This window comes from Cupressus sempervirens, chromosome 6 (genome assembly GCF_028749045.1).
Source record: "Cupressus sempervirens isolate cs-2001-9-10 chromosome 6, ASM2874904v1, whole genome shotgun sequence".
In the NCBI taxonomy this organism is placed as follows: Eukaryota; Viridiplantae; Streptophyta; class Pinopsida; order Cupressales; family Cupressaceae; genus Cupressus; species Cupressus sempervirens.
In genome coordinates this window covers 147,826,004-147,851,841 of record NC_143123.1, presented here as the reverse complement: position 1 = coordinate 147,851,841, position 25,838 = coordinate 147,826,004, and the positions used below count along the sequence as shown (strand labels likewise).

The 25,838-nt window shown below is 35.2% G+C and overlaps 1 protein-coding gene across 1 annotated transcript in view; it reads right to left on the bottom strand.

Moving 5' to 3' along the window:
• Window positions 1-25,838, bottom strand: part of LOC149551661 (bacterial hemolysin-like protein) — a 147,053-nt gene that overhangs the window by 95,158 nt on the left and 26,057 nt on the right. Inside the window, exons 3-6 of the mRNA XM_089789721.1 lie at window positions 16,308-16,387; window positions 15,643-15,745; window positions 15,370-15,526; window positions 11,398-11,526 (exon numbers count right to left, since the gene is read on the bottom strand). Coding sequence (XP_089645847.1) covers window positions 11,398-11,526; window positions 15,370-15,526; window positions 15,643-15,745; window positions 16,308-16,387 — 469 coding nt within the window. The remainder of the gene's footprint in view (window positions 1-11,397; window positions 11,527-15,369; window positions 15,527-15,642; window positions 15,746-16,307; window positions 16,388-25,838) is intronic.

Sequence of the window (25,838 nt, the reverse complement as noted above, 5' to 3'; positions counted from 1 at the left end):
ATCAAATTGAGAAACTTGACCTTCTATGAGAGTTGGAAAATCTTCAAACACACTTCCCAAATCTTCATATTGTACATTTGTTAAAATGGGAGGAGCTGCTGAAGATATAGGAAGAGCCAATCTATTGACTTCTAAAGACGGGATGGAAGGTGTGAAAACAGCAGACAATGAATCCACATCATCATCTATCTTTGTAAAGTTTATAGATCGTTTATTGTTGGAGACGTCCTAAACTTTACAACCTAAATATGTAAGTATCTTGAACAATCTTCAATTCAAATTCTTATAAATGTATTTCTGATCTGAAATAAATGCCCTTATATATAAGTATTGATTTCCTTTTGTCTTTGTACCAATACAGTTTCATATATATGTGCAGATTTGAATAGATTGAGATGCAATTACCTTTGTGATTGATTGATTCAGAATTCAGAATTCAAGCAATATATATATGTATGCACTGAGGTATGTTTATGTAGGGGTATGACCCTATGTAACCATACCCCAACACATACCTTAGAAGACACCGATCAATATACCAATTCACTTTAATAAGAATTATGAAGCTAATATACACACAGCCTTAACAAATGATAGGTGACGGTTCATAGTATCGGTTACCCTCAACACCAGATACTAAACTCATTCGATTCATATTATCTCAATTGATTTATTATCGCATTTCGCATATTGACTTGATCAGTTAGTATTACAAGGTTTTGATATTATATATATATGAGAGAATGTGAAAGCATATGAGTTAAATATAAATGACTTAAACAATTTAGATATATATATATATATATGAATAATCAGATTTAATATAAACCAAATATATGTAAATATATTGCTTCAATTACCATGAAGCTAATATACTTAACACTCCCTCTTTAGCAAGAAGGGAATGAAGGAATTATAACACAGGGTTATACACCACTTAAAATGTGGTCAAATTACGGTATCCGGCAAAATCTGACCCAAAGAACCATAATAGATTTTTCATGGTGTCCGGTAAAATCCGGCCCGAAGAACAAGGATAACACTTACTTCAACACTTTTGGTGTTAGACGATAGATCACCTATAAATAAGGTCGTCACATAATAGTGATCTTACACAAGAAAGATCGTCACCTTTCATAACACAAGTTTGCAAACAATCTAGTTTCAATTATTCATGAATATATTAATTTACAAATGTAATTACAAATTTGTCATACCAAGTTTACCTCTGAAGGACACTATTTTCAACTTTACAAAAGGCTGGGTGAAAATGTTAGCATTTTGCTCATTTGTGCTGATATAAATCGGCTTGATAATATTTCTATCAACCATGTCTTATATATAATGATAAGGAGTCTCGATGTGCTTCAATCAATTGTGGAAAACAAGATTTGCAAAAAGCTTAATGCAGCTCTGGTTATCACAATGAATTACTGTAGGACTTAGTTGTTTTCCAAAGAGTCCAAATAATAGCTTTCTAAGCCATACTGCTTCACATGCTCCCATGGAAGCTGCCATGTACTCATCTTCGGTAGAACTCAAGGAGACTGTTGGTTGTTTTCTACTGAAGAAGGATATCATTGCTGATCCAAGACTAAAGCAACACCCTGTAGTACTCTTGCAGTTTATAGAACAACCCGCCCAATCAAAATCAGTATATCCTTTAAATTTGATCTCTACATTTATGTAGTTCAAACCAAGACCAATAGTGCCACATAGATATCTCAAGATATGTTTGACAGTCATCAAATGTATCTTCTTTGGTTCACTCATAAAATGACTTAAAATATTTGTGGCATAGCAGATATCAAGTCTAGTAGTTACAAGATACATAAATGATCCAATGATCTGTCTGTAAAGAGCGGGATTAATAGGCTCAGAATTCATAGCTTCTTTTAGTTTATGTAGATTGGTTTCCATCCGAGTTGTTAGAGGTTTGTTGTCCATCATTCCATATCTAGTCAAGATGTCCTGAGTGGACTTTCCTTGATGTAGAAAAATATGATCTTTTTTTTTATAGACTTCTAGGACCAAAAAATAGTGTAGTAAGCCTATATCCTTCACTTCAAATTCAGTTATAAGATCTTGTTTGCATCGTTCAATCAAATGATCATTACCTATTATCAATAGATCATCAACACATAAAACAAGTAGTAACATGTCATCATTAGAAATTTTGAAGTAGATGTTAGAATCAGCTTCATTCTTTGAGTATCCTAGTTTGGTGAAGTAATTATCTATCTATCCTTTCATACCAAGCTCGAGGTGCTTGTTTGAGTCCATAGGGAGCTTTCTTGAGTTTACATACATATTTATCCTTATCTTTTATAGCAAAACCTTTAAGTTGTTCAATATACTTCTTCATTTACAACACCATTCAGGAATGCAATCTTGACATCCATTTGATGTATCTTCCATCCTTAGGATGTTGCAATTGAAATAATTATTCTTACGGAAGTGTAGTGAGCAATAGGAGGAAAAGTTTCCTCATAATCAATCCCTACCTTCTGAGAAAGACCTCAAGCAACAAACCTTGCTTTATGCTTTTCAAAACTGCCATCAGAAGCATATTTGATTTTGTATAACCATTTTGATGAAATAACTGATTTGTCTTTTGGTCTAACTACAATATCCCAAACATCATTTTGTAATATGGATTGATATTCCTCAACCATAGCATCTTTCCAAGCGTGAAAGGTTAGGGCTTCTTCAACAGTTGACGGTTCAAATTTAGTAAGCTCAGTTACTAACGAAGTGTAACAAGATTTGTTCCCAATTTTCTCGCTTTACCTAGAAATTTCATTTGGCTCAACATTATTTTCTTCCATCATTTTCCTTGCTCATAATGGCCTTTTCTTTATATTAGTGATGTATCTATTATCTGTATCTGGTAATGATTCATTCTCTTCTAATATGTTCTCCCTCTGAATTTCGGTTTGTAGATTTTCATCTAAGTCTATGATAGGCTCATCTTCTATACTTGTAGATAGTTTTAAAGCAGTGTTTTCTTCAAATATGACATCTCTGCTCACTTCAACTGATCTTTGTACAGGTATATAGACTCTATACCCTTTGACTATGAACTTGATTGCTTTGACTGTGCTGCTAAGTGTTTCCGACATTCAACCTTCATGTGTCCAAACTTGTGGCAGTAGTTGCATTGAATGTTCTTCTTTCTGGAACCATCTGGTGCTAGAGCAAAAGACTTCTATTGAGATGGTTGCTGAAACTTGCCTTTATCCTTCTAAAAAGATTTCATAGCAAAGGCTTGCTTGGTGGAGGTGGAACTGGAGTTGCTACCGAACTGTTGTTTCCACCGATCTTGCTGAAGCAGCAATGTGCAGAGATCGGTGAACTTTAGATCAACACCAGTAGATGTGATGTTAAGAGTCTTGATAAAATGCTCATAGAATTTTGGTAAACTCCGAAGAGTGATAACCACAATATCCTCTTCCTCCATCTTGCGACCGATAGCAAGTAGTTGATCACGGATTTTCTAAATCCGATTCAGGTGTGCCCAGAGCACGATGCGCTCATCCATGACAATAGAAAACAGAGTGTTTTTCAGAAAGAAGGCCCTGCTTTTGTCAGAAGTCTCGTGAAGGCCTTTGAGATGTGTCCAAATCGACAGTTGTCTTGCCGAATGGAATCTGAGAAAGCTGATCATCAGCCACGGATAATTTGAGAAGCATCACTGCCTCTCAATTATTCAGATCCCATGTATCTTGATCAGTAGCTGAAGAAATCAAATGCTTCATAACACCTAGAACAAGTTGATCGGTGTTCCAATATTCAAAAATTGCTATGATGCGTTGCTTCCAGGTGCCATAATTGTGACCATTGAATTTGGAGTTATGCTTGAGTAGAATATTTGTCATAGATGCCATGGCACGTTTTTCAATGAAAAATTATGAAAATCTGTGAAGGCACGTTCTTCAAGGCAAAAATCCAAAAGACCCAAAACAATCAGAGAGTGACCCAAAAGGAATATGTTGTTTTCTAGATCCGCTGGCTCGAAACTCGAAGCACCCAGAAAAACGGACGACAACCCAGTTGAGCTCTCGAAAAACCCACCAAGAATCTGAAAACAAAAAAATTCAACCCCAAGAATTAGGGTTTCGAGAAAAAAAGCAAGTTGGTGGTTGTGAAAGCCGTCGACAAAAAAATGCCACAATAAATGACCCTCGTGTTGGATATTCTCGTGTTTTTTTGAATGCTAGGAGCTAAGAAATCGCCCCTTACAGATGTGTGATTTAATCACGATTTTCTCCATGCGATCTCCTCTACAAATCACGATTTTCAATCCTCAAACCTTAGCTCGAGATTGTATTAGTCTAATTCGAATTTCTTCAGGCAGAAAACCCTTGGTGGGTTTTTGAGAAATTGACTGAAATAATTTTGAAAAAATTTAAACAAATAATTTTAAAGAAGAAATTATAAAAAATTTCGAAAAAATTTAAGTATTAGCTCTGATACCATATTGCAGAAGTAATTGGTAAATACTTGCTTGATATTAATAGACACCGAAAGGTCAATTTATACAAAAGAATGAGACAATGTTTTCTTAAGAAACAATCATAAAGAATAGAAACATTCTATTCTAGAGAAAGCAAACTTAAAGCTTAATAGATATTTACAAGAGATAACCATTATTATTTATTATTGTAATACTAAGTGCTATTATAGATAGTTCTTGGTCTTCTAATTTTCTTCCAATAAAAGATAGATGATTCTTTATTTCGGAATTTTTTCCAAAGTCGGATGAAATTGACTCTCCTTTATTCATTTTTTTATTCATCAGTTGATTTCTTAATGTAATTAATCTGCTAGAGTTGTTGGTTTCAAATGTATCCTTAATTGTCTTGAATACTTCGAATGGCTTTTTGAGATTTGAGATGGATTGAAGAATATGATCTTTTATTGAATCAACAATAACTTTCCTGGCTTTATTATTTTGCCTTTTCCAAGTGGCCTTTTCTGCCTCATCTTTAGGTATTGAAATGACTGATTCAATAAATGATTCTAGTTCTAATTGTTTGAGGATTGTTCTAATTCAAATTTTCCATGAGAAGAAATTTGCTGCTCCTTCCAGCCTATCCTCTACTCTAACATTGTTTGACATGTTTGTCACTATTGTTTCAAGAATTTAAATTTAGAAGTCTCTCTACCAGTTAGGCTCTAATACCATGTAAAGTTTATAGATCGTTTATTGGTGGAGACGTCCTAAACTTTACAATCTGAATATCTAAGTATCTTGAACGATCTTCAATTCAATTTCTTATAAATGTATTTCTGATCTGAAATAAATGTCCTTATATATAAGTATTGATTTCCTTTTGTCTTTGAACTAATACAGTTTCATATATATGTGCAGATCTGAATAGACTGAGATGCAATTACCTTTATGATTGATTGATTCAGAATTCAGAATTCAAGCAATATATATGTATGCATTGAGGTATGTTTACATAGGGGTATGGCCTTGCGTAACCACACCGCAACACCTACCTTAGAAGACACCGTCAATATATCGATTCACTTTAATAATAATCATGAAGCTAATATACACACAACCTTAACAAATGACTGGTGACAGTTCATAGTATCGCTTATCCTCAACACCCGATACTAAACTCATTTGATTCATATTATCTCAATTGATATATTATCTCATTTCACATATTGACTTGATCGGTTAGTATTACAAGGTTTTGATATTATATATATAAATATGAGAGAATGTGAAAGCATAAGAGTTGAATATAAATGAGTTAAATGATTTATATATATATGTATATATATATATGAATAATCAGATTTAATATAAACCAAATATATGTAAATATATTGCTTCAATTACCATGAAGCTAATATACTTAACAATCTCATCCAAAAAAGGTGCTTCTTGCATGGATGGTTCATGAGTTTGTTCAGGTTTTGGGGGAGTTATGATTATAACTTCCCCTTCTTCTTCCTCATCTTCTTCATCTGATTCATTCTCTGCCTCCTGAACTAGTTCAGGGATCTGAGATGATTTTAGTCCCTTTCCGCCTTTTAACTTGAATGAACTGGTTTAAGGATCTAAGAGGATTTTAGTCCCTTTCCGCCCTTTAACTTGAATTTAAAAGACTTCTTAACATCAGAAGAAGAAGCTCCATCTTTACCTATAATTTCCAACTGTGACTTCCTTCCAGAAGGACCAAAGCTTCCACAATCAAAACCCAATTTCAAATTTAACCCTTTTTAGGCCTTTAATTTTCAGCCACCTGTTAGTGTTTGCTAAAATGGATTGAAATCTATCAAGGATAGGCGTACCTTCCTTCTGTTGCCATTGAATGGGAAAAGGGTATCTTTTATCAAAACCAGCCTAATGATATTCAGGATCAAGAATATTGCCATCATCTTTAATTTGAAAATCTAACGGGATATCCAGCATGTTAAGATCAATGATTTGCTGCAAAGTTAATCTACAGTAATCCATCTTCATTACAAGCATGTTAAGATCAATGATTTGCTGCAAAGTTAATCTACAATAATCCATCTTCATTATATCCAATTTGGTTCGCATGTCAATCCAAACATCTTCAATACGATGAACATGTGTAAAGGCCCTCTTCATTTGAGAACTCATTTCTATGTAATCAAAGTCAAATCTAGCTTTGAATCTCTTCAAAGTGATCAGTTGTAGTTCTGCTTCCATAGTTTTTGCTTTATGTACAGAATTGATCATATAATTACCAATTAAAAGGGGTTTGGCAAAAAAAATACCAAAACCTGACCTATGTAAAGCATGTTGATCAGATTGAACTTCCATGAGTTGTCTGGCTAATTCCATCAAAATGATCATGTCAATAGCATATCTAGGTAAGGTATATGACTCACCTTTAAAGTACCCAACCCTCAAGTAAAGGTTGGAAACTAGATAATGATACAACCATACTGATTTACCTCCTCCCAAGCTTCATCAAATACCCTGTTGATGGATAATTGTCTATCAAACAGACACCAAAAACACCCAAAGAAAGCATCTTGAACTCTCATGTAATGGTACTTACTATTAACCAGAGTAATCTGATTATAGTAATCCCAAACTCGAATTTGAAGACGATCTTCTTTGGTTGAGACTCGAGAAAAAGATCCCATGGCAGCAGCAATAAAAACAAGGTAGGACTTCATGTAGAAAGGCACTGAAGTCCCTACATTGAGCAACTGTTGACAAAGTGCAGTGCTGATTAGTTCTCCCAAAAAAATATGTACCTTATTCTCCGTGATCTGGAAGATGAACTTATACATCCATGGTTCAAAATCGATGGAATCTTTAAGACCACAAATCCTGCTGAGAAGAATAATAAGATCTTTGTACTCCTACTTGAAATTAGATCTATGAAAGGTCTTTGACCATCTCAGTATCCAACCAATATAGATTCACATACTTCTGACAATCTCTCTTATTTTCATTCCATATCTCCAAAGATGACTCTTTGATCAAATCTACGAATTCTGCACTATGCAGCACTTTGAGAATTTTCTCGATGACTTCTGGATCAAGGCTAATAATAACATTGCCATCAACATTCTTGATCGTCTTTGACTTTGGGCTGAAATGCTCCGCACATCCAAGAACAAACTCTAGTTCCATCACCATGACAGCCATGGGAAACGTAAACACCAAGTGAATATGACTTATCTTGATATGTTTCATTTCATGACCAATAGGAGCTTCTACTCTTCGCAGGAAATCAGTCATGCCTACATGTCTAGTCTTTGTGTCTAACACATTGTCAAGAATAGACATGACATGAGATTGAGTTGCATGAGCCAACTCTTTATCAAACTAGTATTTCATTTTGCCCTTAGATTTTGATGGTGAGGGCATCTCTTGTGCTTGTGCTACAACACAAAAATTTCAAAACATGAACACATCATCAAAGGATATTGCCATAAAAGGTTGATTCTTGATATACAACAAAGATTTGAGTATGAATTAGATACTTTGAAAACCTGATGAAATGATCTCAAAAGGGGACATCATACATATGCAAAGGATGGAAATGATAGATAGAAAGAGAAACCATGAAGTGAGAATGGAAGGAGATAGATATGATTTAAGACATGAAGGTGAAATGCATGGGAATGCGTGTGAATGGAGACTCTTGACTTTAAGAAGTGACTTGGGCTTTCAAAATGTCATTATACAGAAAGTAGATTACATGTATATGCAACATGTAATGAGGATTGGAAAGTGACATGACATGCGAATGCAGGTGAAGAATGAGTTTACATGTAAGTGCGTATGAAATGCGATGAAATGCATTATGACAAAGGAAGTGGAATGACATGTATTTTTCTCATGAAGTGTAAGTGCATATGGAAAGATGGAAATGCAATGTGACTTGATGCGAAGTGAACATTATAGACATCTTTGAGCAAAGGTGAAGACAAAGTACATGGGAAAACGTGCACATGACATTTTTTTACCTTCAAAACGTGACATTTAGTAAAAAACAGGTTCTAGAGATGCAATTACATGTAAAAGACTTTGCATGTAATCATGTCATACGATTGAATACGGAAAGTGAGATGGGTGAAAATGGAAATGGAAAGTGAGATGAGTGAATGGAAATGGAAAGTGAGATTACATGTACATGCAGGTGATGGATGGAAATACATGTAATTGCATGTGAAGAATGAGATGCGAAGTGTTGTGACATGGAAAAATAGAAATGGAATGAAATGATGCTCTTGCATGAAATGGAAGATAGAGTGAAGTGAAACATGATCAAGTTCTTGGGAAAGAACTTGCAACTTCTTCAAAATGAAGAAAAACAAAAAAGCAAACAAGCAAAACACAAACACAAAAAGAGAAACGTACCTTTGGCAAAAGACTCAAACATGTCAACAAGCAAACCACCTCAACATGCAAATTCGAATTTGGAGTTTGGGAAAAAATCGAAAAACATGAAAATGAGCCATTTCATCATTTTTAAAGAGAAAATGCACCTTTCATGGCATCTAAATCAACAAGTGTAAGATATCAAGCTAAAACATGCATAAAATCAGCAAAATAAGCATGAATTAATTAGCAAGAAAGAAAATGTCCACTTACATGATGATTGTATGCCCAAAATGAAAGAGAAAGAAACTCCAGTGTTGAAAAATTCTCGAACAAACTCGGACCTCTTCAACCTTGCAATGATGAACTCGAAATGAGCATCCAATGAGGCATTTTTGGATGAGAATGCCCAAAACGTGCCCTAAAAACCCTCTTAATTCCAACATTTTTGTTAAATGCAAGATAATGGGACATTTTTCTTCAGAAACATGGTTTCAATCTTCATTTTCATGAGTCATTTTTCACCTTTGCATGCAAAAACGTGTTTGCCAATAGCAAGAACAAGGATAAACATGCCAAAACACCCCTTTTCCAAGCAAAAACGTGATCTTTTTCTCTCAAAAATGGACGTTTTTGGTCAAAAACTTGACTGCATTATGCCACAAAATGCATCATTTTTACAAGGAAACACCGTTTTTGAAAGGAGAATGCATGGAAATGCAAAAATGCCCCTTGAGGAAGAAATTTCAACACATTTCATGGAGAAATCTAACAGAAATCACCAAAAACCGGTTCTTCGAGGCCAATGTCATGAAATTCTTCAAAAACGAGTTTTGGAAGGGCAAATGCATGGAGTTGAATGCAAAACGGACCTTTTTTGTGTGATTGCATGTTTCAAATATGTAACATAGACCCAAACACACCTTTTGGAGGCCATTACATGTTTTAAAAACATGTAATAGGCTTTCCCAAGACCAAAACGCACCTTTTGGGTGCTACTGCATGTTTTAAAAACATGTTTTTTTGCCCACAAAAGGGTTTAGGAGATGCACTTGCATGTCTTATTGGTCAAACGCACCTTTAGATGCAATTACATGTATTAAAAACTTTCATTTGCAACCCAAAGGCCAAAACACACCTTTTGGGTGCATATGCATGCTTTAAAAATATGCCTTCAAGCCTAAAACACACCTTTTAGATGCATATGCATGCTTTAAAAATATGCCTTCAAGCTTAAAACACACCTTTTAGATGCAAACCCATAAGACATAATCATCTCAACTTTTTGATGTCTTTACATATTTAAGTTGAGATTACGTGCATTCTTGTCAAAAATGCACCTTTTAGGTGCAATTGCATATTTTTGCATGTAAACATGTTGCACACAACTTAAGTGGTTAATTAAACACATGTCAATTTAATTTTGATGAAATATCACTTAAATGGGACATAAATAATATTTCCATTATCATATTAAAAATATGATGTACAAAAATCATTTAGTAAGCAATATTTGCTAGAGCATTTGATTTAAAAACCAAAAATTAAATTGAACTTTTTAGTTAATATAGTCACTTAAGTGAAAATTCAAAAAGCAAACTCAACTTAAAAATATAACATGAAGTGCACTATAGTAGTGAAAATTTAAATGATAAAGTAACTTTAAAACATAATATAAAGTGAATTTAAGTTATATTTTTCAAAAAGTAAATGTCAAATTAAAACTATAACATGATATTTTTAATTTATGCAGTTGCATCAAAAGGTCCACTTTTTGGGCACTAAATTGATCATATCTTTTGATTGCCTACTCCTATTAAGCCCTAAGATAGATCAAATTGAAGGGAAAATCGAAAGCAATGACTTGAGCAAAACCAAAGGACTAAAAACCAACAAACACTCAAAAACAAGAAAAAGGACGATGAAGGCCTAAAAAACCAAGCATAGGCTCGACAAACAAAACGGAAAACACTTGAGGAAAGCCTTCAGTAAAAGAATTCATTATAAGAATTGAAGTTGATTGGTCGATCAACATTAACCAATTAAATAACAAATTCAACTTAGAGAAAAGCGAAACTAGGTTGAAAATTTTTCGTACTATTACCTATACATTTTGTGGTTACAAAATGCAAGACAACACTCATGAAAAAAATTGAAACACTACAAAAGTAAAAACAATGAAGCAATATACTAAATTGAAATGCAAAATATACGTAAGGCTGCACCTGCTAAAAAAGAAGAGCAAGGAAAAGTAAAAGATTTTTTTTTAGAGAAAAAGTAGAACAATTTCTCATATTAATGGAGTAGTCAAAAATTTTAAAATTTGGAAATGATGGTGACGATGGGTACCTTGTATAGATTCTATTTTTTTCCTTCTCTAAGACAATGCAAAAAGATATCATTTAGAAGGCTTTATCGTCAACTTCTATGGATGAGTTCAATGTTTAGAAAAGACAATCTTGAAGCAAACATTCTTATTATCAAACATAATAGCATCTCTCAAGATTTTATGTCAAGAAAAGTTATTTTAACCATATAAACAGCTATTGATTAAGCATACATACCAAAAGTATGGAAATGAATGAAAGATCAAGGGTGACCAAGTCAACTTTCTGGGGAAGACCAGAAAGGTATCTCAAATTTGTCCTGTCTATAACACTAACTCGTTTATCTGTACGAATCTTCTCAGCTACCTGCAAGTTCATGCAATGCATTTCTCTATTGTTATAATAAAATAGATGATGAAAAAACCAAAGCAAGAACATCAATTGATCATAAAAGAGCTATTTTACTTGAGCAAAAGAACAATTCTTGCAAACATTAGGAGACCACCATAATGAAGAGATCACATAGACCAGCTAACAACAATCTCTTCACCCATGAAAATACTACAAGTGTCCATAACACTATTACAAAACTAATAGACTTCAAATACAATCACAATTATTCATCATCAGAATTTTATCTAATCAACCAAGGTTTTGCATATAACTTTTGAGGGAAAAAAATTAAAAACCCAAATAACAATAACATCAAACATGAATTTTTGAAATTTAAAAAAACAAAAAGCCCTCAAACAAAGGAAAACCCCAAGATTTTTATTGGAAAAATCGGGCAAAAAATGAAAATGCATGATCACAATTTTTGAGGAAAAAACAAGCAAAACCCAGATATAATAAAACCTTGAACATTTTGTAGAAAAAATTACAAAACCCCAAAATGATTTGTGGGATAAATTATAACCCCAAAAAGACAACACATTTTTTCAGAAAAACATGAAAACCCCATAGCTCCAAAATCCCCAACCACAGAAAAAATCCATAAAACCCTAGCAGTAGATGCAAAAAGACGAACAACAATTGAAGCCTTCATCTTCAGCAACGAAAACACAAGTGCTTGGCCACCGCAGAAGACAGACATGGAAATCAGCAGAGGTTTAAACACAGAGGTTGCACCACAGAAAAACCAAAGATAAAACCACTGGCAGTTTGAAAACGGTAGCCTCTTCACTTAACAAATGCAGAAAATAGAGAGGGTTTAACGCATAAACACACGAGTACAGGGGCATGCACGACAAGCATGATACGTGAGATTCACAAAACGAAAGGATCACCAATGCAAAATTTGCCATAAAACCTCAATTTTTTTAGAGCATTTATCAACACAAATAAACCATGATTTTCAATAGATAGAAAACTACACATTTATTTTTCACTCAATTTCTTTAAAAAAATCAAGCCAAAAAAACTTCGAAAAACTTCTTAACAAATTTGAATTCCACAAATGATTTTTTTAATAAAATATTGCCAAACTCAAATAAAAACCCCATTGACCCACTTTAATACCATTGAATGGTAACTATGTAATCAATAATGAAAATAGAGTTTACCATATATAGGCAAACATTACAAATTTAGAAACTAAGATGACCATTAAAGAAACATTACACTATTTTAATACTCTTATACTTGTTGGTGTGTTTGTTTATCATATCCAATCGCTAGAAGTCATCCCTGTCAGTCCCCCAAGTCTCATAGTTGATGTAATGTGTATACCAATTGTAGTTATTTGAAGAGGGTCTAAATCTTAGTGTGGACCCTTCTGGATGTTGCTCAGCCTTATATACCTCCCAAGACAAGCATCATTAGTAACACAAGGCTCTAAAAGGCTTCAATTGTTGGGTCTCATCTAGGCTCTCTCAAGAGCCCCCTACATCAAAGAAGAGCATAAAAAGCCACTTGATTGTTAAGTCCCCTATTCCTCCTAAGAGGAAAACAATTTGTAATGTAATGTCTGCAAATTTCCAGATTGTTGAGAGAAATTTGAACTCACAGTCATAGCAAAAGTATCTAAATTTCTTCATGATGGCTTAATTCAAACAACTTTGAGAATTCATTACTCGTCTTCTTTAGCTTGCATCTAGTTCTTCATATTTTTGTAACAAGTTTTGCATTTCAATAATCAATGGGGACAATTAGATCCACTACTTGCACATGGGCAAAACCAAAAAGAAAATAGACTGACAAGATTCATCAACAAGAGTTAGCTTGATAATAATTCACCTTCTTCACAAGCACAACTCTAGGTAACCAAACGAGACGAGGGTCTCCTTTCATTCAGCCAGCTCTTTATAACTCTACAAGACAATCATTTTACGCTTGCTTAGGTTCCCAAGCATTCGTGCCCATTGACATAGCTTACCTCATGTCACCATCCTCAATAAAGCTAAACTGGTGTCAAAAATGTTCAAAATGCTCCTAGAACCCTTGTGTATTTCTAACCATTGTTTGTGCTGCAACCAACACCTTGAAGGGGTTCAACAAATTGACTTGTTCTCCAACCATCTGTAGTACACGATCTTACAAGAAGGAAAATATCCTCATCAAGGTAAGTCCAGTTAAGTTTAGAAAAAGCTTTCCCAAGTTGTTAAAAAAATTTGATGCAATAGGGCCCATTGCTTCTCAAGGGGAAATAAATGTTCCAATTGAGCTCCATGAGCATTTCAATGATTCTAGCCTCCAGGAAATATTTTTTGTACAATTCCAAAATTTGTATTCTAGGAGGGCCTTGGAAACAAATTTGGCCCTCTGCTACTTCAGGAGGGGAAACCTCCTACAAGTCCGTCTAGATCTCTGGGTATTCTTTCTATAAGTAAATATTCGAGCAACTAGTGGGCAACCTTATCTATCTTATCTATCTTACCATCACTAGACCTAATTTGAGCTATGTTGTGAGTTACGTTTCTAGATTCGTGATAGCACCCAAAAACAAAACATTAGACTGCCGCAAAGCAGATGCTAAGATATGTGAGAGGGGCACTTGACTTTTGTATTCTGTATGGTAGAAGAAAGGATCCTAGGCAGGTTGGGTTCAGAGATTCAAATTGGGTAGGTTGTGTTGATGACAGGAAATCCACTTTTGGATGTGTCTTCAGCCTTGGTATGAGTGCAGTCACATCGAACAGTTATCTGCAATAGAAACAAAGTATCTAGGAACTATTGAAGCAGCACGTGAACCAATATGGCTTCGAAGGATGCTTGCAAACATGCACATGTCCCCAGCAGGGCCTTCACCCTTGTTTTCTGAGAATCAAGGGGTGCTAAACCTTGAGACAAGCATCCAATCTTGCACAAGCATACCAAAACTGTGGAGCTTCATTATCATTTCATATCACAACTTGCATAAGATGGATTGGTGATGTTGCAGTATCCTCCAACTAAGGATCAAACTGCAAACAAATCAAACTGCAGACAATCTTACCAAGTCCTTGAGTCTTGACAAATTTGTAAAAATTCAGAATAAAGTTGGTATAATCAGTAGATTGACCATTGAGGATACCAAAGTAATATTGTAATATTAGTTTGTAATGGTCAATAAAGTCATTATGATAGACTTTGGGAATATTCTTTTGTGGTTTTTAAATTAAGTTCTTATCCTTTGATTTCTTAGTTGTCAATCATATCTCTTTTTTAAGGAAACTTCTCTCCTTTGTTAATTTAAATATATTGGTAAAAATTATGTGTTTTAGATACTTGTAATATCCAATAAATTCAATTTTCACCCAATGGACTAGGACTTATGACCGCAACAAATTTGGGGTACCAATATTAAATAATTTCCAGCTTTTCTTTTTACTGTTGTAACTAATCCTTCCTAATCCTGCTGTCCATTTAAACTTCCAAGGAGGCAACATGTGGAAACTCTTTGGATTCTGACAAGAACCATAGTTTTCACTAAGTTTTTCTAGTAATGTACATACAGAATTTGAGTCAATGAGATGAAGTTGAAGACATGCATCTATTCCACAAGGTTTGTCAATTTATATCTTAGAACTCTATCCTTGTAGCTACATGAGTCTTAAGACAATCCAAATATCAAAATAATAACAAAGTAATCATAAAACATATGATGCTAACTTGTAAGACATCACATTGTCCATCGGTTGCATAAATTTGATGTGACTTCCTAATAACAAAGGGAAAATGAAACTGAATATATTTACGCATGTATTCTGTCAAACTGATGCTTTAATTCACCTGCCCATAGCCTACATCAACTCCATAAACAAAAGATGCGCCATGCTGAAGCAAACAATCTGTGAAGCCACCTGTGGATAGACCAGAGTCTAATGCAACTTTTCCAGCAACATCGATATTTAATTGCTCGAGTGCTCCCTCCAACTTGTATCCTGCTCTGCCAATGGTTTTCTTGTTACAAGGGTGTCTGATGTGATGAGAAAATCCCATGGCATATACAATGAAAATATGTTGTCAGCTACTACTAAAGTCAAGAGTATTAAGGATAATCACCTACATACGTATTTTGGAACTTCAGCAGTGATTTCAATGGAAGCTTTCTCTGAAACAGACATCCCAGCCTTGCCTGCCACTTGCCCGTCAACTAAAACCTTGCCTGCAAAAGACAGAATCCCAACAGAAATCAGGCAACCTGGACACAAACATGGATCAGATCAAATACGAATTACACATTCAAAATAGTTAGAGTACAAAATAAACCTAAGCTTCAACAGTGATAAGAGATCAACCATTAGAGATACAACCATAGAATTAATAAACTGCTTCCTAGTGGCATTTAACATAACTGTGCTTCACACAGGCTTCAAGGTCTTTGATAGCTTCCAAAGAAAGCTACCAGATTTCTTTTGAAAATTCCAAGTATCAGTGCAAAGCACCAGAAAATATAAAGAGTGTAACCTACAACAAATATAGTTCCTTGACAAACAAGTATATAGTAAGCAGTTTACCTTAAACATAAGCATCACTAGACTCACAATTTAAAAGTAATCCTTAGTGGATGTTGTAAATTTCCTTAAAATTTTACTTGCTGTAAACTTTTACGTGCATTGTTTTTCAAATATTTGATATAAGAGCATTTTATCTTCCCAGTATACTGAACTCTGTCCTTGAATATTATCCACTCTCAGAATCTAAGATGTCAGATATTAAGTTCTTACCTCTAAGTATCCAGGATTGTATCATGGTCCTTGAGTACTGTGGAAATCTTTGTACACACATCTCATCAAGTCTCTGCCTCCTATATCCAGTAAAACCACACTTAAAGTGATTGAAAAATGATGATCTCAAACTTCTCATTTTTGGAAAGAAAAAATGAATTCTAGAATTGTGTAATCATGTACAAGGAAACTCACTGATTGACCAAAGATTTGAAGCTTTAAAAATAAATGAACAAACACTTCCATATGTATGAGGGCAAATGCGAAGAAATAATGTAAACATAATCAAATAGATGAATCAAAAGGTGTGAATTATTTTACACATAACAACGCATACAGTGCTTCATAAGGAAATAAAACACCTCGTGAATTTCACTTGCTTGTATTCATCAAATGAGCTACAATATATCATTAGAACAGCGTGCAAAAAATATGCCCTAGCTAAGATCTTTTAATCAGGAGAATGGCATTGAGAAATACTAGTGGCCAACACAATTAATGCCTTACACTAAACAAATCTATATATGTGGTAAACAGCACTAAATTAGTAACCAATGATATCATGATAAGAAAATAGCTTCCCACAATGGGAAGACTGATTTTCTTGCATTAAAGGGTGACTTGTATTCTTCAAGCTACAGGCAGTTCTTATAAGATAATATCTAATACTTTCTATAATAGTCAACTACTTGTCTATAGTCGTCTTTTAGTCTAGATAGGAATGTTTCCTATCCCGTCTCTTTTGTCTTCGGTCCAGATAGGAATGTTTCCTATCCTGTCTTTAGTTTTGTTTCTAATTCCGTCTTCAGTCTACGTTGTTTCTTTTAGAAACAACGTCCTTGTAATTCTTTATAAGGAACACATTTGTTCCTCTGTTAATCAATGAATCATCCGGAAATCCGTTAATCTGCCAACTCTTCTTGAATCTTGTAACATGGTATCAGAGCTATTACTTAAATTTTTTCGAAAAAATTTATAATTTCTTCAGGAAATTATTTGTTTAAATTTTTTCAAAATTATTTCTGTTGAATTTCTCTAAAACCCGCTTAGGGTTTTCGGCCTAGAGAAATTCCCGAACTCGAGTCTGCCTGTGTTTGTTCAGCACACTCTAGCCCCATTCGTCCATGCACATCAATCCTTGAAGAAAAATCTGCCATTTTTTTATCAAGAAATCTGAAGTTTTTTCAAGCTTTTTTCAGCTAGGGCCGTTTTTTTCGAAACCCTAATTTTTGGGGTCGAAGAAATATTTTGTTTGCAGATTCTTGGTGGGTTTTTCGAGAGCTCAACTGGGTTGTCGTCCATTTTTTCTGGGTGCCTCGATTTTTGAGCCAGCGGATCTAGAAAACGACAGCAGATTCCTTCTGGGCTTTTCAAGCTCTCTTCTAGGTCATTCTCTAATTCTTTTGGGTCTTCCGTATTTTTGCCTCGAAGAACATGCCTTCACAGATTTTCACAATTTTTCATTGAAAAACGTGCCATGGCATCTCTAACAAATATTCTGCTTGAACATAATTCCAAATTCAATGGTCGCAATTATGGAACCTGGAAGCAGCGCATCATCGCAATCTTTGAATATCGAAACACCGATCAACTTGTTCTGGGTGTTACGTAGTGTCCGACTTCTCCGGGTCCTGATCAAGGCGAAGCTGCAATTTTCGCCTTCTGAATTTGTTTCTGAGATTTTGGGTTTGTTGATTTTCTCCTCAAAAATCATTTCAAGTTGTTTGTAATACGCAAGGTTGTGTGAGATTCTGGGTTTGTTGATTTTCTCCTCAAAAATCATTTCAAGTTGTCTGTAATATGCAAGGTTGTGCGAGATTTTGGGTTTGTTGATTTTCTCCTCAAAAATCATTTCAAGTTGTCTGTAATACGCAAGGTTGTGTGAGATTCTGGGTTTTACCGTTTTTTCCACAAAAACGAAGTTTTGTAATTGCAACTTATTTTGAGTCATAGCACTCTTCTGGCAAAGCTTCTTGGTTTCAGCATTCTGTAGATCCAGGGAGGGTCTCAATTATCACAGAATGTTCCAACATCCGTACGTTGACCATTAAGGGAGGGTATTAAGATAATATCTTATACTTTCTATAATAGTCAACTACTTGTCTATAGTCCGTCTTTCAGTCTAGATAGGAATGTTTCCTATCCCGTCTCTTTTGTCTTCGGTCCAGATAGGAATGTTTCCTATCCTGTCTCTAGTTTTGTTTCTAATTCCGTCTTCAGTCTACGTTGTTTCTTTTAGAAACAACGTCCTTGTAATTCTTTATAAGGAACACATTTGTTCCTCTGTTAATCAATGAATCATCCGGAAATCCGTTAATCTGCCAACTCTTCTTGAATCTTGTAACAGTTCTTACATTCAATTACACCAATCATCTCATACAGCCCTATATAACTGCAAGACACGACTCTAAAACATGAGATTTCTTAGTAATTATATAGAATACATATATAGCACATGCTTCAATATCCAAAATTAGTTGAGTGTCCTTGCTTAATCCTTTGTTTCTACAATTTGAAAAAGTACAAGCATCCATACTGCTGAAAGTAGCTGAGAGCACTTTTCAACCAAGTAATTAAAAAAATGCACGATGCTGCTCTTGCACCCCATACAAACTTTTAAGGCAAAAATAAGCCGCTTTCTATTACTGAGAAGTAATAGGTAAAAAAATTCAATGCATCAACCGATGATCAAAACAATCATTATAAAGAATATACAAATGTACAAAAAAGAAAGTTTCTAACAAGAAACTGAAGATCATAGAAACGATCTTATCTATTTACTTTCCATTATATACAAAAGATGGCCATTGAAGTAATATAATAATATTCTAATACCCTGCCTTAAGGGTCAATCTGTCAACAACACCAAGCTGCCCCCTGAATCTAGTCAACTTATCTAGGCTAAGAGGCTTGGTGAGAATGTCTGCAATCTGATCCGCAGTTGGAACATACTACAACTGAACTGCTCCTTCTTCAACCGTCAAATGTAATGACAATCATCCACGTGTTTGATTACTTCATGGAAGACCGAAGACTTGGCAAGCTTGAGAACTTTCTCATTATCACAAAACAAAGGAGTTGGACCTGCTTGAGATCTTTGCATATCCTCAAGCATCCAACAAAACCAAACTACCTCACAAGCTGCCTTAATTGTTCCTCGATACTCTGCTTCTATCAAAGAGAGAGAAATTGCCTACTACTTTTTACTAGTCCATGCGACTATGCCAGATCCCAAACCAAACACATATCTAAAGGTTGATTTCTTATCATCAATTGCCTGCACAATCTAAATCTGTGAACCCACTGAGTCTATAAGATCATGACTCCTAGTGTAAAGAAGTCCGTAAACAAGGGTGCCCTTCACATAATGGAGCAGACACTTCGCTGCTACCCAATGCTTAGTCTTTGGGGTTGTCATGAAGTGTGAAATGTAGCTTATTGCAAAATTGAGATCAAGTCTTGTGGTAGTGAGATAGATGAAACTATCCACTAGTTGCCTAAGAGTGCATTACGAAGAGGAGAATCAAACTCGGCTAACAACTTTAGTCCTTTCTCTGTAGACATAAAAGCAGGTTTACAATCTTGCATTCAAAATTTGTCAAGCAAGCTCCTAGCATACTTAGACTGGGAAACAAAAATGCTATCACCAGTCTGCCAAATCTCAACACCTAAACAATAATGGAGAAGTTCTAAATCTGTCATATCAAAATCCACAAATCTTATTTGATTTCAGCAATCAAATGTGTTGAACTGCAAGTAATGATCAAGTCATCAGTATAGACAACAAGAAAAAGAACGTCATCACCAGAGCGTTTTAAATACAGGTTACTAGCAGAAAGACTATGTTAAAAACATAAGCAACTAAGTACTAATCAATCTTGATGTACCCCGCTCGAGAATCATGTCTAAGTCCATAGAGTGCTTTCTTAAGTCAACATATTTGGTATTCTTTGTCGATAACCTTGAAATTAGGATGTTACATTATGTAGACTTCTTCCTGCAACTCATCATTGAAAAAGGCACTCTTAACATCCATTTGATGGACTTTCCATCCAAACTGAGATGCAATCGCAAGAAGAAGACAAGTTGTACTCATCTTGGTAGTAAGAGCAAAAATCTCCTCGTAGTCAATGCCCTCCCACTATATGAGTCCTCGAGCAACTAATTTGGTCTTGTATTTATCTAAGGTACCATCTAAATGATACTTGACCTTATATACTCATTTGCAACTAATTTGTAGGCTTCTTCCCTGGAGGAAGATCAGCGAGAACCTAAGTGTTGTTTTTCCTAATACTTTCATATTCAACATCCATTGCTAGTTCCCACCCTGGAAACCTGTTGCCTCTTTAAATGTTTGTGCCTCATTAACACTATGGAGGTTGGCCATGAGAGCAAAGTTAACTATATTTTGTTTGCTTGCACTTATTTCTAGAAGATCTACCCTCGATGAGTTCATCAGGACAAAGATCATTGACGGTCTTAGCCCTCCATTTAGGCCGAAGAGTAGATGTGCCAACATCATATGAAGGGAGAATAACTAGGGCTAGAGGTGGACGAGGACATTGAATAAATAGAAGATTAGCATCATTCGAAGGAAATTCAGGTAGTGCATCATCAAATATAGAATCTTAATCATCTCTCCCATCAAGTAAACCTAATGCAAGACAAAAACCTAAATCAAAAGCCTACAAAGGTTGATCCTCAGAATTCAGCTCAAATGAGGAAAGCTGAAATGGTCCTTGTTCTCCATCAAAGACAACATCGCGACTGAAGATAAGACAATTGGTGTCTACATCGATCAACCAATAAGCCTCATGGTTGTCATTGTATCCTGTAAACATAAGATTCTGACTCTTTGAATCCAACTTGGAGAGCTGGCAATCTGGACTCCATACACATGCTAAAGAGCCAAAAGCTTTCAGATGGCCTTAAGTACAACAAATCATAAGAACAAATGAATACATCATTTTTTAAGTTCCAAACTTGAAGCCTATTGCAGCTTGTGATTACACTTTAAGTCCAAAACTGGCATTCGCTTGCCAGTTACTTTGCATTGTAAGTAATTCTTACGTTTTACAAGACACATTATAAGCCTAAAAAGCTTAGAAGGGTATATCTTCTGAGGCAAATGATATCTATCATGATGATGATAGCCCTAGTCCCAATAACAGCTAGTGCTTTATAATGCAATGTTTACCTCTGATAATAAGCCATTATAGAGTAAGAAGTGATAGGAAAGACATTTGCTCCCAAAATCAAACTTTTCTATGCTTCAAAGTACCATGAGCGGCACTTACTAACATGTCATTCTCAATGCTTCCAAAAATATGGATGTGCTTCTAGGCACTAACAAATTGCCTTTATTTGGCATACTACTCTTCCTGTATTTGGACAAAGATTTCCACAAGGATATAAACATATGGAGATATAATGTTTAAAGCCATTACAAATCTAGATAAAGATAGTATATGTAAATATAGTTTATTGGGTTCTCTAATTAACCTTCAAGCATATAAATTGTCTTGAACTACTATTGAGCCATAAGAAAAATTGAAGTTGCTATTTGAAATTCCACACGTGAAGTTCATAGTGGATTGCAAGTAGACAAAATTGTATAACCACCAATTCTTATGTTTTCAGAATAATCATAATTTCTAAATGAGCTCCAATTCAGATCCCAAGGGCAGGGAGGTCTCCAAGGCACAACACTCTAGACTCTAAGCATCCAGATGCATTATAAGAGGAAGCAATATTGAAGATGAGTTAAATATAACAATGACATAGTAACATGCAAGAATGATAATAAAATTGAAAAAAAGAATTGTTTGTCAATGTCATGTACAAGACATGCTCTTTAACATAGAGAAGACATCTAATTTGTGTATCAAAATTGTTGCTACAAATGTTTACGAAGCATTTTGCAAGGATAATAGTTACATCAACAAGGGTTCAAAAATGGTTAACCTAGAAAAAACCGTTGGTCGTTATTGCCTTCTAGATATGATAACTTATCTCCCAAGTGATGTGCGCAAAAAAATATGGTGACTTTGCACAATCCTTAAAGAATGGTCTAATAAGATACAATATGGCACAAAGTTGGGTGCCAATTGTCGATGATCTAAACAAGTTGGGTATACAATGCAACATCATGCTATATAGCACTACTCTACTAAGAAGATGACATTAAGGTTGGACACCATTGGGAAGGAAGTGACACCTACAAGTGTTGTCATAGTGCAACATGATATGGACGTGTACAACATACTAAATGTTGCTAAGATAATTTGAGATAAAATTATTAATATCCAACGAGAGACCACAAAGGGCCAAAGGGACAGAAAAGTACAACAAAAAGGGCCTAGCCTCTAGCAAAAACACTAAACGGTGCCCGAAGGAGAACAACAACAACGGAAACCAAAGCAAGAATAAAAATGAAAGCAGAGGAAAGAGAGAACCCCCATCTTGGGCCTCATAGATCTGGAAAAGGGGGTGGTGGCAAATGACCACTTTGTGAAGAATGGAGTAACGAGTTGACGAGGCAAAAGCGTCAAAGGACACCAATGCTTGAGAGTGTGGTCCAAAAGCCTAAGGGCTTCCTAGAAATACAAAACAAAGCACCTCTAGTCCATATATCTAAAGAAAGTGGGGAACAATTGTGCATCCCTAAAGAGGCAATAGAACCTCCCTCAAATCACATAATATAAAGGACAGTGAAAAATGCAATGCTCCTCAAACTCCACCACCCCCAAGCCGCAAAGTTGACAAATCATGTACTCTCAATCCAAAGGGTGATTTTCCTCAGAACGTAACTTGTGCAAACCAGCCCTAATGGAACTAGGTGATATCTTGAGGGAATGTGACCAATGGAGAGATCAGTAGGAAGGACAAGCAATGAGTCCATCCTTTGACTCTAAAAAGTGCTCTGCATAGAAGGCCACTTTGGGCTAAAAAGCCCCATGAGTTCCACCCATCTCGTCTGGATGAACTGCATGTAGATGTCATCTCTAATACACTTGTTCAACTCCTAGTAGGCAAGAGGAAGATAGGGGGTGCATCCAGCGAATACTGGAAGGGGGGAAGAGATGATCCGTCTCAATCCCATTAGAGCCAAGAAGGGCCAAAGTCTTCATGAGACAACCACGAGCCCTACTAGAAGGGAAGGTGGCACTAGCGATAAGCTCAATTAAGGTTAGGCTACAGTTTGACCCATTGTGTCCCAAATCATTTTACCTTTCTTCAGAAGTGATGGTCTCCATCACATCACTCATAGTCAATGGAGAAACTAAACTCTAAATTGTTGAAAGTTGTACCACTTGACACAATTAGTAATTTGGCCTGTCTTGACACCACAAGTGACAAAACAACTAATGCATAACATTGTTGATTTCTCTAGTGGTAGTTTCAATGAGCTAGTCCTTTTGTATTAAATGAGGGTATTCAGAGTCAAACTTGAAGGGTTTAAATATATTAAGGGTTCTACAGTGAATACATGTGGAAGATCCATGTACGGTGGCAAATAAAGAAGGAAGGTATTAGCTCCAACCAAATTTTCTCACCTATCATTAACCAATTAGGTGTACAATGATCATCATGGATCTCTCTCTGCTTCAAAAATTTGCAAAAGCTCAAGAGTATTTGCTAAACTTGTAGACGAGCATGTTGGAAGTGTTGCAAAAAGTCATTTGCCCCATCCACTTGTCTTTCCTTCAAGCACAGCATTGTACCAAATAGCTCATGAAAGGAAAAGTTTATTGACATAGCTATCTAAAAGCCAAGCCATTTAAAAGAGGATTATGCCTCATAGAACTATGCAAAGGTCTATTATAACAATGTTGCATAACAGTCCCAAGTGCATTATACAAAAAGTGTAATTGACCACTTTCATCTATCCATTTTTTCTAAGAATGGAATTGTAGATGAGTTCAATTGTGAATCTAGATTGCCCCACAGTACAATCGTTGGGCCAAGGTCAAACAAAATGGATGAAAGAAATCTAATATGCAATCAAAATGACCAATTTTAGACATAAACCCACAATGCCAAAGATGGTGTCATTTTAGTGCTTTGTCACTAGTAGATTAGATAGGATTCAATGGCCAGCTAGAATTGACCATGGTGTCTACAACTCAAGTGGCACATTAGTTAGCTTGGGAAGGCAACATGGGATGCATGAATTGATATAGAAATCAATGTTCCCACAACTGTGAGGCCAAAAAAATGTTGTTGAAACATAAACAAGTCTTGTTTACTCTAAACTCACTTGTCTTGGAATAGTGTGCCTACCAAATGAGCCACTAATGAGGTGCATTGACAAGAATGCATAAATGTTGTTAAGGTTGTAGCTTGGGTCGGATTGATTCGATCTGAAATACATTATTGTTGTTGGTAAATCATCATTTCATATATATACTTATCCATGTTAAATAATATATATTATTGTATATCATATGGTGTCTACTAATGACCCTATGTAAGAGTAGTATAGGTTTTGCATAAAATTTTGATTAGCTAAATAGTGGGAAACCCACTACATGAAGTTTTAAGTTTCGTTAAATTTTCCTAACCAAAACATTAGAAATTCAAAGTATTGAAACTCAGAAACACAAAACTAGTTTCACAATAATTTTATCTTGGGAAAACTCTCTGCTTAGGGAAAAACCTAGCCACGCCCGATAGATTTATTACTTTATTGAAAACTCAAAAATGAATATAATGTTCTCGTGCAAATCAAATGATCTAAACAAATCAGCGATTGTTAACTCTTTAACAATCAATAATAGATCAAGATGTTTGCAATCAAATTCACCTGAGGCCAATCCAGCTATTCAAATCTCACTTAATGAAAAGGGTGGTGATTTCTCAGTTTACCAGGTGGATGCTTTGGGGGAAGGGGAGATTAGGGAATGCCCTCCCTGTCTAAAATCAATAATCATTAAATCGGAACACGATAAGGAAGAATGCCCCTCGCCATAGGCATCTTTATAGGCAACCCCCTTTAAGGAAGCAAATAAAATTATCCAGGATTCAAAGTACAAGAAATTGTTCAACAACTCGATCCCTCCAGAGGAAGTTCCATGTGAAACTCCAAAACGAAAAGAAGCAGAAGTCAATATGCTAATTGAAGCCTTAAGAACATGGTAGTAGAGGACCTAATGAATTAGTTTTTGGATGAGATTTGTGATGAGGAGGAAGTGAAGTTACAAAAATCTAAGTTCATTTCTAAGATTCTGGAAGTAGATCAAAGGGAAGAGGAAATACTCCCTTCCACTCATAAGGAAGTCCTACGAAGGCTTGTAAACAGTTCAAACAAAGCTTGCTTAACCTCTACAATACAATTAACACAACATATATCTCATAGACACCACATGAAATATGATAGATGCACCAAGAATGACCAAGCATTGATCATACACATTAAATTGTAGCCAAATAACAATGATTGAATATGAAAATAGTTGAAATAGAACACAATGAACGTTGATCTTCACATGATAATCTCACACAAATTGATATCATAAATGGTATTCTCCC